This window comes from Xiphias gladius, chromosome 12 (genome assembly GCF_016859285.1).
Source record: "Xiphias gladius isolate SHS-SW01 ecotype Sanya breed wild chromosome 12, ASM1685928v1, whole genome shotgun sequence".
Lineage (NCBI taxonomy): Eukaryota > Metazoa > Chordata > Actinopteri > Istiophoriformes > Xiphiidae > Xiphias > Xiphias gladius.
The window spans coordinates 18,889,912-18,903,550 of NC_053411.1; the positions used below are offsets into that span (position 1 = coordinate 18,889,912).

Below are 13,639 nucleotides of genomic sequence, written 5' to 3' on the forward strand. Positions count from 1 at the left end.
AAATGATCAACTCCTTATCAAAGTAATCACTGAATAATTGATTTAGCTGTAGTGGACTTATTGTAGAGCCTCTGAACAAGAGTATTACAGATGTAATAAATAACACGTAGGCTCCTTGGACTTTTTCATCCTAATCATTTTTCTGATCACATTTACATCACGTGAACGCGAACAAAACAAGACAGTGGGATCATCTCTTTGAAAAGGGGCTAATGAGAGTCTGTGGAAAGTAGGTCTGTAGTCAAGCGAAGGAATGGTGGCTGCTCTTCCACCAGTCGATCGGTCGCATCGATCACCCAGTGATGCGAGAACAAGAGCCACTGGGGGATATTCACTCAAAGCCTCAAGCGTTAAACGGGAACTGTGACGGAGCATCCTAACGCAGACAGAAATGAATAAAATTATGGGAGCTGTACAAATCTGCCCTTACACTGAGCTCTGTGAACTTCAGTTGAACCAGGTCTGCAGCAGGTTTCAGTTCATCCTCAGATACAGTGACCTCTAGTGGCATTTAGGCGATTTCTACAGGACACAGCAACAAAGTATGAGAAACGATGCTGTTCCAGACGACACAGGTTTAAACCCGTTTTATAATAAGCAACAGTCCAAATCAAAAGAACGAAAATTCTGCGTCTGGTTTGTGCACAAACACTGAGCTGTGCCGAAGGTCCGATGTGCTGTCAGTCTTCCTGGAGGACGGCGGTCCGCTTCTCCAGCAGCCAATGAGCTGCAATCCTGCTGGCATAGATCACATAAGACCAGGACAAGACCACGACCGCCAGCAAGACCTGAAAGACAAGAGAGAAAAAGACCGCAGACGCTAAGAGAATCATTTGGATGAAATGATGAATGTAGCACAAAGACATTTTCAGTTAAATTCGGACAAACTAGAAACTGAGAACAGAAAAGTGTCACTGTGACCACATTAAGATTTTTAGCTGAAGTGAAAATGAATTTCTTATAGTCTCCGGATTGGTGGTTATTGATCTGATTCACTAGATTAACCGACTAATCGTTTGGTCAGTAAAACATCAGAAAAGAGTGAAAAATGCCCTTCCCAGAATCCTTCAGCCCAATGAGACATCAACGAATGTCTGGTTTCATCTGACCGACAGTCCCAAGCTAAAAACAAAAGCTGCTAACCGGTGCTAGCTGATTGCTAGCTTGCCCATTAGCGGCTAGTTTATCACAACCTCTCCGGTACCTGAGAGCAACGTGTAACTGAAGGCAGGTGTAAATAAAGTACCACAGAGTAGATCCTGTCCAGATCCCGTCTGCTTAATGTCACCATCTCCTCATTTAACCCAGATTTAACCCGCCGAAACACAGATTTTTTTTGTTTTTGTTTACACCGCTTCGTTCCTCCTCTTCTTCATGAGTTTAGCGGCTGCGGTCAGTGGCCGTTTAACGGACAATAGCGCCATCTTCTGCTTCGGAGTGTTGACCGCAGATTGAATCACTGTCTTTATAATAAAATAATAGATCACAGCCTTCCGGGGCTCTTCTTTCTCGCGTTTTCTCTCCTGGTCATTTTAACACACTCAGTGTAAAGTGTGTAACGTGCGACAGACGCTTTTACCCGGCTGCTCTCACGGGGCAGATGGACGTTTTCTACTCAGACCGCTAGGTGGCAGCACCGAGAACACGACCGCTACGCTCGTGTTGGGAGGGGGGGGGGGGAATCAGAAACACGATGTCTCACTCTGCTTCGTTTTTCGGGAACCACGAACACACTTGTGGTCTGTTCACAGTCGGTTGTCGAGGACGCGAGGCTGAGATATGAGTCCATGTTTAGCAGTAGTGGAAAGCAACAACGTACTTAAGTGAAATTTGAGGTACTTTACTTGAGTGTTTCCATTTTCTGATCCTTCATACGCCCAAATATATCGTACTTTTGATTGCATTACATTAAATTGAGGTGTAGTTTCTAGTTATTTCTCAGATAAGATTTGGCATAAAATCAGATGTGATGAGTTCATAAAATGTGTCGCTCCGAGATTAAACCAGTGGTTCCCAACATTTTTGGATCAACTGTGACCTCTCACGAGGAAGCGCCTTTTGCCACATTTCAGACGTTCGCGAGTTGTTGGCAGTTTCTTAGCGATTACCTCTCTAAACGTCTCGCGTGGTTTATACTGAAACACGTGCAAAATTGAGAACTGTGTTTCTTCTTCTTCTGTCTTTTCCCATGAATCATCCGACGACCCCTCGGGTTCACCCGGCGACCCTCTGGAGGGGCCCGACCCCCGGGTTGGGAACCAGTGAACTAAACTAAAAGCAGCTCCAGCAGTAAAACGCTGCCGAAGCCTCCACGACTCAGATTAATCGATTAATCAGTTAATTAAAGTAAACAAATGACCATCAAAAAAAATAAAAAAAAACACAATCTAAGGTGTAAATAAAGCAAAAATCTCAAATCAAAAACAAATAAGAAGTACATCCTATCCTCAACTTCTTGGAGGATGTAGTGCCATTTTTTATTTTCACTCCAAGAAAAGAAACAATGTGTATGAAAAGTTTAGCATGAAAAAAATAACATTTCTTATTGTGAGTCGAAATTATGAGATGTTAAAATAAAGCAATGAAATACGAGGCCAGAATAATGAGATGCTAAATAAAACCCACGACAGATGTTTTTATTTATGAAGTCAAAATTTATGATTTCACATAATATTAGTAGATAATGGGTCAAAATAATTTATGAAGCGAAAATGTGGAAATGTGCGTCCACTGTTTCAGGTGTTGTGTTGTGAGTCAGTCGTCCTTTTTTATTTACGATCTTTGGCTAAGGAGGGGGGGGGGGGGGGGGTGCGTTGCTTTTCCCGTCATCCACCGCGGCATCTTTCTTACTCCAGCTGTGGGTAGCTTCGCTACGGACAAAAACGCCCGACACAAATGTCTCACTTTCTAACCGGAGTTTCGATCTGAACGGATCTGAGCTGCGGAGTTCGGGAGACCGACAACGTGGCTGACAGCGGATGCCGCTCACAGTGCGGAATTCTGCCCGGAGGAGGAAGAAAAACCCGGATGAGAAGCTCCCGGAGCGACCCGGGGAGTCGACTTCTGCTCTGGTACAGAGAGCTAACCGTGTTAGCATGCTAACAGGCTAACAGGAATGTTCCTGTGTTTGTTGTTATCTGCCGCAGTAAAACGAGCGTTTACCGATGGTGACCAATGGTCCTGGGTGTTAAATATAAAACTGATAAACGTGTTTGGAAGCGAGAAGAGGAGAGAATATCTGAGCCTGCCGGTTCACTAAATGCTAACAGCTCTGTTCGCTGGTGTTAGCATGTTAGGTCAGTAGCAGCTATAAATGTCAGTAATGTAGCGTCTTTCTCTCCGGTGGTTTGATTCGGTTTTTTTTTAATTTTTCTTAATTTTTTTTTGTTGTAACGGAGAAAGAGAAACCAGAAAGAAACTTAACGGAGGGTGAAGGTAGCTTAGCTCTCCGTAAGCCTCTTCTCCTGCGCCACCACTGAAGAACTAACTTATGGTCCAAACTGAGGCATCATCAGGTGACAAAACTGTCCAGCGGCAACTGTTGTTCCTCCTCATCAGGTGTAGTTTTTGTTAGATACCTTAGAGCCTACATGTACCATTCCTGAAGTCACAGAAACATAACAGAGGTAGCATTAACCAAATCCCCAATACAAGAACAAGACATTCAGCTGCTTCTGATATGATCTGTGGTCACAGTCTGATATGAAAGCTACAAGAAAGTTAGCACTCAGGAAGTGAGAGAAGAATGGTCACGTGATCCTCCTGAATCCATCTCACGGTCTGTTCTCTGTGCTCAGGTGATGGCGCCCACGCGGATGAAACTGCGTGTGCGTCGCCGTGATGGTGCAGGTGCAGCGGGAGGAGGTCAGCCGGCGGAAGAGGAGAGGAGTCGAGAGAGCAGCAGTCGCAGCAGCAGCAGGAGGAAAAACACCAGCAACACGTCCACCCCTGCTGCCGCCACCTCCTCGCCTCCCACCTCCTCTGCCTCAGCCTCGGCGAGGGCGGTGGTGGCGGCAGAGGACGCGTCGCCTGACTCCAAGTGCCCCATCTGTCTGGACCGCTTCAACAACCTGGCGTACCTGGACCGCTGCCTGCACCGCTTCTGCTTCCCCTGCATCCAGGAGTGGTCGCACAACAAGGCCGAGTGTCCGCTCTGCAAGCAGCCCTTCGCCTCCATCCTGCACTCGGTCCGTGCAGAGAACGACTTCAAGGAGTACACGCTGCGACCGGCGCCCGCCAACAGCAGTGTCGCCGCCACTGTGGCGATGGTGGCGGCGATGGCGTCGGCGGCAAGGAGCGACCACCAGATGAGGTTGATGCTACGGAGGCACAGGGTGGCAGACGGCGGAGAGACCACCACGAGGAGACGGAGGAGGGAGAGGGGAGGAAGAGGAGGAGGAAGCAGGAGGACGGGGGTGTGGGAGTGGTATCTTGATTCTCCTCCTCTTCCTCTCCCTCCTCTTACTCACCATCCCGCCATCTCTCCCGTGGTTGCGGAGGACAGTGGGGAGGGAGAAGACGTGGAGCAGCAGAGGATGAGGGGGGGGGCAGATGTGGCTGAGCGTGGGGTGATATTTGAGGGACTGACGGGGCTGGGGGGGGCAGTGGCAGCAGCCCCCAATGACCGGGCCTCACGGCGGCTGATGACCCGTCTGGCGGCAAGGCAGCGGTTGCAGCGAGAAGGCGGAACTGTGCGGCGACTGAGGGAGAGAGAGACTGTGGCCTTCCGCCGCGCCCTCTACCGCTGCGGCATACGGGTCCGCGGCGTCGCCGGGGTCAGCGGTAACCAGGGGCAGCAGTGTGACATCACAGCAGAGAGCTTCCGTCGTAACCCCGGCCACCTGAACAGACTCCGCCCCTGGCTGCGGCGGGAGCTCACCGTGCTGTACGGTGCACACGGCACGCTGGTCGACATCGTCCAGCGCATCATCATGGCGCAGCTGGCCCGCCACGGCCTGGAGGACACACCCACCATCGAAGAAGAGCTGCGACCGTTCCTGTTGGCTCGTACCGACCACTTCCTGCACGAGCTGGTCAGCTTCGCCCGCTCGCCACTTAGTCTGGAAAATTACGACCTGCAGGCGGTGTACGAGCCGCTGGCCGCCACCCTTGAGCTGGACAGGACCAGCAGCCCCTCCGACAGCAGCTCCGTCATCGCCATATCAGAGGGGGAGGAAGAGGAGAGCCGGGCGGGAGGAAGGTCGGAGGAGAGGGCAGGGGGCGCTCACAACGATGTCATCCCAACAGGAAGCTGCCTTAGCCTGTCAGCCTGGGACGACGAAACACCGGGCCCCTCCTACTCCACCGCCGAGTCGTCGTGTTCGCTCGCCCCGCTGTCATTCAGCCCCGCCCCACAGGGGACAGCCAACGAGGAGGGGGGAGAGAAGCGGGAAGAGGAGGCGGAGGACGAGTGTCTGATCGTCGGGTACAAGAAGCCCATCGCGGAGCGGACTCCTGAGCTGGTGCAGCTCTCCTCTGACACCGAGGAAGAGGAGGACAAGGAGAAAGGGGAGGAGAAGACGGGCGAGAAGCTTCCTCCCCTCCCTTCCACCACTCCTCCTCTTTCTTACCTACCCACAATCCCTCCCTCCACATCTCATGCCTACCGCGAGGAGCAGGACAACAAGCCGAAGGAGAAAGATGGCGAGGCGGGCGGGCGTCACTCACGTACACGCTTGTGGTCGGGCAGCTCTGGACGAAGCCTGGAGTCTGTGTGCACGCTCAGCCCGAAGGAGCAGCGGCGGGAAAGCTGGAGAGACAGGAAGCAGTCCGGCAGCGAGGTGGTGAGGGAGAAGAGGAGGAGGAAGAGGAGGAGGAGAGGGCGGGAGAGGAGCGGCACCCTGTTCAACCCAAACCGCTCCATTTATCCCGCAATGATGCGCCGCCGCTCCCACTCCCCCTCACCGTTTCATACCAGCGTTGAGTCCGGTTCGCCGCTGCCGCCCAGCCCGCCCGACTCCAGCTGGGAGTACCACTGCTCCCCTCTCACCTCCTCTGTGTCCTCACCGTCCCGCTCCTCCTCCTCCTCCTCACCCCTCGGCTCCTCCCCGCAGCCGTCGTCGCCGCCACCGCAGACGCCGCCGACGCCCTCGCTCTCCCCAGGCAACGCCTACCACAGAGAAAAACCTGGCGGGAAGAGGAAGTACAAGAGCCGCCACCTGGACAGCAATGACAAGGACCCCACCTGGAGGCCGAGCAGCAGCCTCCGCAGGGAGAAGAGGAGGGAGAGGGGGGAGAAGGAGAGGAGGAGGAGGAGGGGGAGAGATGGAGGGAGGAGAAGAGAGAGGCCCAGGAGGGAGGCTCACAGGGAGAGCGCTAGTTATTGTGGAGAGAGGTGAGAGCAGACGACACACGTTTCTGTTTTGACTGTACCAGTATTCAAATGATTCGAAGTCATTGCTTCAGAAAAGTTTAATCAAATAACAGAAAACTAGTCGACAGTAGTTTTCAGGCGGTAAATTGTTTGTCATTTTGAAGCTGAATCTGGTTGCAGCTTCTCAAATGTGAGGATTATCTGCTTTTCTCTGTTTCCTATCACAGTAAAGGGATTTTCTCTGGGTTCTGGACGCTTGCTTGGACGAAACAAGACGTTTGAAAGCGTCACCTTTGACTGTGGGGAAACTGTGATGGACATTTTTCACTATTTCCTGACATTTCCTAGATAATCTATACATCCTGTATTTGTCGCAGCCAACCCATGCGTTGTACTCTATACAGCAGGGTTAGCTGCAGTTAGAAACAACTCATTGATCGATACTCACATTCCAGGTCAGCACAGTCACACAGAGCTGAAATCGCCAAGAGATTTAGGCTATTTTTTTTTTTTTAAACCCAATAGATCAACTATGCAAAATCACAGAAAATAATCAAAAACAAATTGTCTTTCACTGTTATTTTTTTACATGAGACCAAACTCTTCATGGTCATGACAGCAGAAGCAGCGCTGCAGCCCCAGGTCTAAAGGTGTCTTGTTCCAAAACCCAAAGATCCTCAGTTTACTGTGACAGAGAAGAGCAGCTAATTCTCACACAAAGTTTGGTATTTTTGTTTGAAAAGTGACTCGTATAAGGTCGTGACTGATAATGAGTTGATTCTGAAAATACACTCAGTTGGCAGTTTATTAGGGACACCCAGCTAAACCTAAGTCAGTCTGATCCCACAGTCCTGTAATAAATCCTCCTTCATGAAGGTTCTGATTTTCAGTTTGTGTTGAAACTGTCTCAAGGCGAGTTGATTCAACTTAATGATAATTTTGGAGGCTGCAGTTTGTGCTGCTTTTGAACTGTGTTTCGTTGTACTGATGTTTTTATTTTTTAATTTTGTTTTGTTTTATAGATATATAATGAGGGTAGGCTTAATAACAAACACCTCTGTGTAATGCAGATTTGTGACGGCGCGACTTGAGGCTCTGGTGCGAAATTCTTTTATTTTTTTAAAACTCTGTTTTGTGAGGGAAACCTTCCTACAAACAGAACAGGCAGCTTTATACAAGGGTTTGGGGACGTTGAAACCTGCGTCTCCTCGTGAACAGGTGGCGTTCAGCGGGGCTAATCAAGCGATTTATGACAAGTTTATCCAGGTACGACAGTCTGGTGAATCTGGCTCTCAACACTTGTACGAACCAACCTCACAGGAAAAAAGAGATTTATGATAATGTGGCTCTGTGGAAAAAGTTGAATAAACCCGATAGTTTGAGCTAAAAACCACTCGTTTCCCATCTGTCGTCCAGCAGCAGCAGCAGGAGGTGCAGAGACGACCGGAGTCCCAGCGTGGAAATCATCTACGAGGGCACCATCGCCTCCCACGAAACACAACCTCCCACACGAAAACGCCGCAGGAAACACCACCGCAAAATACAACACAGCAGGTACAGCATGCAGCAGCCATGCGGCTGGAAAATTAAACATATGGTGCGATTAGGTGCGGGGAAAGAAAAACCTTCATTTTCCACAGTAGGAATTCATTTTCATCACTGTTACCTGACCAGTTTTATTCAGAATTACAATAAAACTGTAAAAAAGTTAAGTAACCGATGAAATGAAATAACATTAGATCTGGTTGAAACGTGTGACATTCAGTCCAAGCTCTCAGCAGTTGTAAAAACAGCCAGCAGGGGGCAGCCTGCCACCATTTGTCCCATCGACAGGAAGAAGAATTCTGCTCCCTTATGTTTTTTTATCAAACGAATTCATCGAAAGGTCTGTTTCTCTCTCTGCATTTTAAATGGTGATGGTAAATAGTTTGGTATTTTTAAATGGTAAAAATGAAAAGTTGCTCAGAAGACAACAAGCAGACTACTGCTATGCTACAGTTTTTGTAATTTTGTTGAGTTTCTTCCTCTGAATTGGTCTTTAAAAACGTCTGCGGGCTGTAGTTCCTCACTCCTGAATCAGTCAAAAATGTTAGTTACTGAAATACATAATATTGGGTGGTTAGAACTGGTCACATTAATCAACAATTGTGTTCGCAGCTTCTCCAATGTGAGGATTTGCTGTTTCTGTCGCTGTAAACTGAATATCTTTGGGTTTTAGACTGTTGGTCAGACAGAACAAAAAATGTGTTTGCGTGACGGGTATTTATCAGTATTTTCTGACATTTTATACACTGAGTTGAAAAACAGCAAAATTTTGTTTGTGGTTAGCTGAAGCCTAGAATTGCTTTAATTTCATTGATATCATGGAACCAGACAATCGGATCAAGATAAATCTCAGCGCGTGTCAGTAGGTCAACAGTTTTGGGGTTTTTTTCTTTCTTTATTTTTAAGTTGCTGGCGGCAGAAAGATATTGTTCAAAGAGAGATTGTGATTGAATGATTCGATAAGGGATTCATTGGCTGAGGAGCTTTGCGAAAACGGCGATCTTGCCAACTCGGTGCAAGATCTGAAGGGGGCCCGGCTATGGAAATCAAACCCCTGACGGATAGCGACCGTAATTGTTAGTTTAAACACAACATGGTCACTTGACTGGGGATCAATCAGCTCACTCTGCAGCTGAGAATTCTTGTTTTGTGGTGAACTCAGCAGGACCCAACACTTACGGTTGTAAATGTGGAAGTCTTTGTTTATCCATCAAGAACTTGAAATATAAGGCTGCATAATTTAGGTCCTATGAGGGTGAATGTTGGAAATTCAAAGTTGTGAAACTTTACTAACACGCAGTCTCTCTCTCTCTCAGTTCTCCGGTTATCATCACCCTTGACAGCGACAGCAGCCACGACGCCAACAAAAACAGTAACAGCAGCAGTCCGCTCAGCAGCCAGCAGACCGTTGATTTCTCCGACCTTCCTCCTCTCCCATTGGTGCATTCTGCCGGTGTGGGTGGGGCCTTGGATGCAGAAATTGGCGAGCTTCCTGTTGACATCCTAGATCGAGGATCTGACGGGTCGGAGACCGAGCCAGCTGGCCAGTCTGAGGCTGCAGGCCCCATCGCCATTGATAACAGCGACAACAGCGATCATGATGTGGACGTGGAAAACGTTGAAGAGATTGGTTCACTGCTAGGGTGCGATCACGGACCAATCAGAAAGGCCGATACAAAGGCAACCCCTGCTAATAATCCAAGAGAAGCAACTAGTGTCGACGGTGGCTCTCAACAAACGGGAGGCAACGATTCTGCCCCCAGAATGACGGATTTTCGCAAAAGAAACTTTGAAGTCTCGACCTCTGACAGCTTTCTGCTCACATCCATCCCCAATGACCTGAAGGGAATCGCTGCACCTGGTTGTGACCTTTCTTTGAACTTTGAGCGCAGTTGCTCACCTGACACCAGAAGAAAGCGTTTTCGGGATCCGTGTGAGGCCAGTTGGGCTCATTCGTACCGGGGTGGCTGGTTGGCTGAGACGAGACATCCCAGTTGCGATTTGCCCGAGGAGCCACAGTCTAACGACGTCAGAGACCGAAACCTGGACTTGGACTTGCCGACATGTCATACCTCAAACCCCCTGCCGCCTCCTATTCAGCAGCTGAAGGAGTGCAGAGTCAGAGAGGGGGGTGTGGACATCCCTCCACGCTTGAAACAGGCCAGTCCTGTCCGGTCGTACAACAGAAACACGCCACCGCCGTTAAAACACAAAGATGTCGGGAGTCCACACCTGTCACCCATCTCCCCCGTTGACCTCCACGCACTTCACGCCTCTGTTGACTTCGACCCAGTTGGTGTAAATACTCCCGTTGACCTCAATTCAAATCCCACCGTCTCCCATGTTGACTCTCGTTTGGTTCCTGAGCTGCCCAGACATAACCAGGCCATCCCCCCCATTTCAACGCTGAAGAAACATTTCACGAGCGCTTTGGCATTGAGAGGAGAGCTGCCCCCTACTGGCAGCAATCCAGCCGTTGACATGCATTCTTCCTGTCTTTTAGCACCCGTCGACTCCCATGCAGCTGCTCCCTCCGGAGTCAGAGCATTCAACACCAGCATCCATTCCACAAGTCACAAGCCTCCCGTTGAGACCCATTCATCTTCTGGGTCCGGAAAGAGTTCCACAAGTGCTGATTGCTTACCAGATCTGGACTTCTTGAATAGTTTTCATTCTTCAAAGCTACATTCCAGCCGTGATAGCACAAAGGCAATGCCTTCCTGTGGTCTTAGATCTTCACCCATTAATTTGCATCCTGTGAATTCTTTATCTCCCATTGATTTCCATTCTGCCAAGACCGGCTGGTCCAAAGAGAAACCAGCCAACACCGACTCTACCTCCAGAGGTTGCAGGAATACGACTTTAATCCCGAATTCCTGTCGGGTAGTACCCGTTGACCTCCATCTTTCCAGCGGTGTCTCTGCAGGTAGTGGTGTTTTCTCAGGAGTCAATTCTAACGACACATCACCTGCTGTTTTGGTTTCATCCCTTGATTCCAGGACTCAAAATCCCTCACCACCCACTGACTCCCACTCCTCCAATAAAAGAGAGAACCTGTCGCAAAGGCTTGGAATTAGCTCACTGCCGACAACAGCTCCCAGCGGCAGGTTGTCACCGATTGACCTGGACCCTAGAAGTCCCAAATCTACCGTTGACCTCCACTCTTCCGGTGTAGCTTCAGAAGGACTGACAGACAGCAAGGAGTCGTCAACGGTCAATCGTCAGGATATATCAGCTCTTGGTCACCCGCCACCCGTCAATTTGCATTGTACAAGTCCTTTGCCACCTGCTAACTTACATTCTTCCTACTTTAGCACCACTGCCATAGACGGACACTTCAACCACACAGCCTTACCATCCTCTACCTTCAACACATCACATAGAAAGTGCAGTTCTCGATCCCAAGCTACCGTCGAATCCCGCTCAAAACATCGCAACCACGTTGGTCCCAGCTCCGACCCACAGTTCCCCAACGACAACCGCTCAGCACATGGTCTCCCCGTTGACGCTCATTCAAAAAGCTCTCGGAGAGACTGTCAGCTCCACGCAGACAATCACATCACGTCTTCCCCCCAGTCTGTCGAGAACCAGTGGAACTCGGACTCCTTCATTGAAGCCCATTCGGACTCTCAGTCGGCCGTTGACGAACACTCAGCCAGCAGTGTTTGGACCACACACACACACCCCGCCACGTAGGACACACAAATAAAGAGAGATTTAAATGTATCGAAGACTTAATGGAGAAAATATAAGGAAAGAAGTCTTGATTTTTACCTCTGTTGCTATTTTTGTTTCTAAGATGTATTGTGTTTAAAATTTAACCCCTTTCTGCCCATTTCATCCCTGGGATGAAGTTTGTACCACTGAAAGCAACGTAGCTGAAATAATTACTTTAAAATGTGACTTGACGTTTGTTTTTTTTCTGGAGCTGGGACGATGAGAAACTTGGATGAATCGTCATATTTGATCGAAGTATTGATATAATTTTTATAATCACAGTTTGGCGTGTAAACAGCCCTTTGTTTGCAATAAAGGGGAGGGATAAAAATTTAGTCTTTATTACTAAACTACAAGAAATTTCCTCAACACAAATACAAATGTATTTGCCCTGACGCCAAAAAAAAAAATTCAATTAATAAATAATTATAAATGTGATTATCAAGAAAGTAATTTATTGAGAGAGGAAAAAAATGAACTGCCAAGTTATTTTATTTGTTGATATGTTGGTCCTCATGATAATAATTGTTGATGACTTGATGATTGGTCCCAGCCCCAGTGGAAGGACAAGTCACAGGAAAGTATTTGAGCCCACCGACGACATCGGGTTGCCTCCTGCATTTTTCATCAGTGTCTCGGGAAACACTGAGCCCGCCTCCTGTCTGTCAAACGTATAACGCTGTAAAATGGGAATTTAAGGACGAGGGGGAAAAGGTAACGTCACCAATATCTGCTAACAGGATTTAAAAATCAACAGAAAAGTTTGGACAGTGATGGAGGAACACAGGAAATAAACATCACATAGGAATTATCCTTCAAAAACGAGAGACGGCTGCAGTTTCATCCCGGTCTGGTTGTCGTGTAAATGAGTGAATGTGTGTGTTTACATGTTCTTTAGGAAAAACTCACCAGTTAAAGAAAACTGAATAAAGGTTTGGTCAGAAAGTGAGCCAGTGTTTTGGTTCCTTGAGTGTCCGGTCAACTGGAAGCCACATGGTTCCGATTTCTAATCAGTCACTCTTTAAAATTGCTTTACAAGTTGTAACTAATGGCTTCATTCTTGGCTAATAAATCATTTAATTGATGATGAATAATTTTCGGGTTGGGTTGCCACGTCGTAAAAAAATTCCTGTAGCAGGACACTTGATTTTCAACTTCAGACTTTATGGCTCATGAGAAAAGTGTGAAACCGTTTATGCATTTATTACCTAATAGAGCTGGTAAACAGCAATCGGATCCATTCAGACCCTGGCAAAGTTGGTGCTACTAATGGTTTATTACTGATCTATAAAGCATTAGTAAATGATTTAGAAACAAAGCCATTGGTTTCAGCTTTCAGTCTTCGTAAAGGGTGTATTACTAGGAAATGGTACCAAATGCCAATAACCTTTTCAACTTTTTACCATGTGACCGTTTACATTTGCTCAAGTTTGAATACTTTGAATTAAATGCATTTCATGAATCAGATCCCACTGCTTTCACATTTAAAGATCAGTTCGTGTTATCTAGCATTAAAAATCCCCTGCGAACAGCTCAGCAGCAGCGTTGTCTTTTCCAGGGTTTCTGCAGGGCTCAAGTTAAATTCAAGACCTTTTTAATACCAGATACAATAAAACCAGTAGGAACGACAGGCCTAGAAACATTTAGTATCACATGACCTTTACTTCAGTACTTCCTGCAGTGTAGAGCGGTAAGTTTTAATCATGAATTAAATTAAAGATACCGGGACCTGAATGAATGGATTAAACCAAGCACAAATTATTCATCAAAGTTTTTGGCTAAAATCGACTTATAGTTTATTGGGGGGCAACTTCTCCCAACAGTCTGTGATTGAATACAAGAACGTTAAGTAACTGGTATTACCGCCCACAGCAGACAAGAGAAAATACTTTAAAATTAAGACTTTCTAATAAATTTAAGGCCTTCTTTTGAATTCCAAGCCTTTTAGGTGTTTTGAAGAGACCCTGCTTTCATGAACAATGTACCAGTAACTGGAGAATCAGCTGTAATTTGGAAACACTGATGAGGAACCGCAGGATTTCAAAATTTGAAAAAGCTCTGCTG

The 13,639-nt window shown here is 47.6% G+C and overlaps 1 protein-coding gene across 3 annotated transcripts; it reads left to right on the plus strand.

Moving 5' to 3' along the window:
* Positions 1-2,839: 2,839 nt before the first annotated feature.
* Positions 2,840-12,524, plus strand: LOC120797221 (E3 ubiquitin-protein ligase Topors-like). Of its 3 annotated transcripts, none has more exons than XM_040140676.1 (4): positions 2,840-3,071; positions 3,798-6,334; positions 7,730-7,867; positions 9,175-12,524. In XM_040140676.1, exons 1-4 carry the CDS (start codon positions 2,979-2,981, stop codon positions 11,552-11,554), a joined length of 5,148 nt encoding a protein of 1,715 aa, XP_039996610.1. In that variant the 5' UTR covers positions 2,840-2,978; the 3' UTR covers positions 11,555-12,524. The 3 variants fall into 3 exon arrangements, with proteins under 3 accessions (XP_039996610.1, XP_039996611.1, XP_039996612.1); XM_040140677.1 differs by having other exon boundaries at positions 7,733-7,867; XM_040140678.1 differs by lacking the exon at positions 9,175-12,524 and adding an exon at positions 6,541-6,612 and having other exon boundaries at positions 7,733-7,777.
* The last annotated feature ends 1,115 nt before the right edge of the window (positions 12,525-13,639 follow it).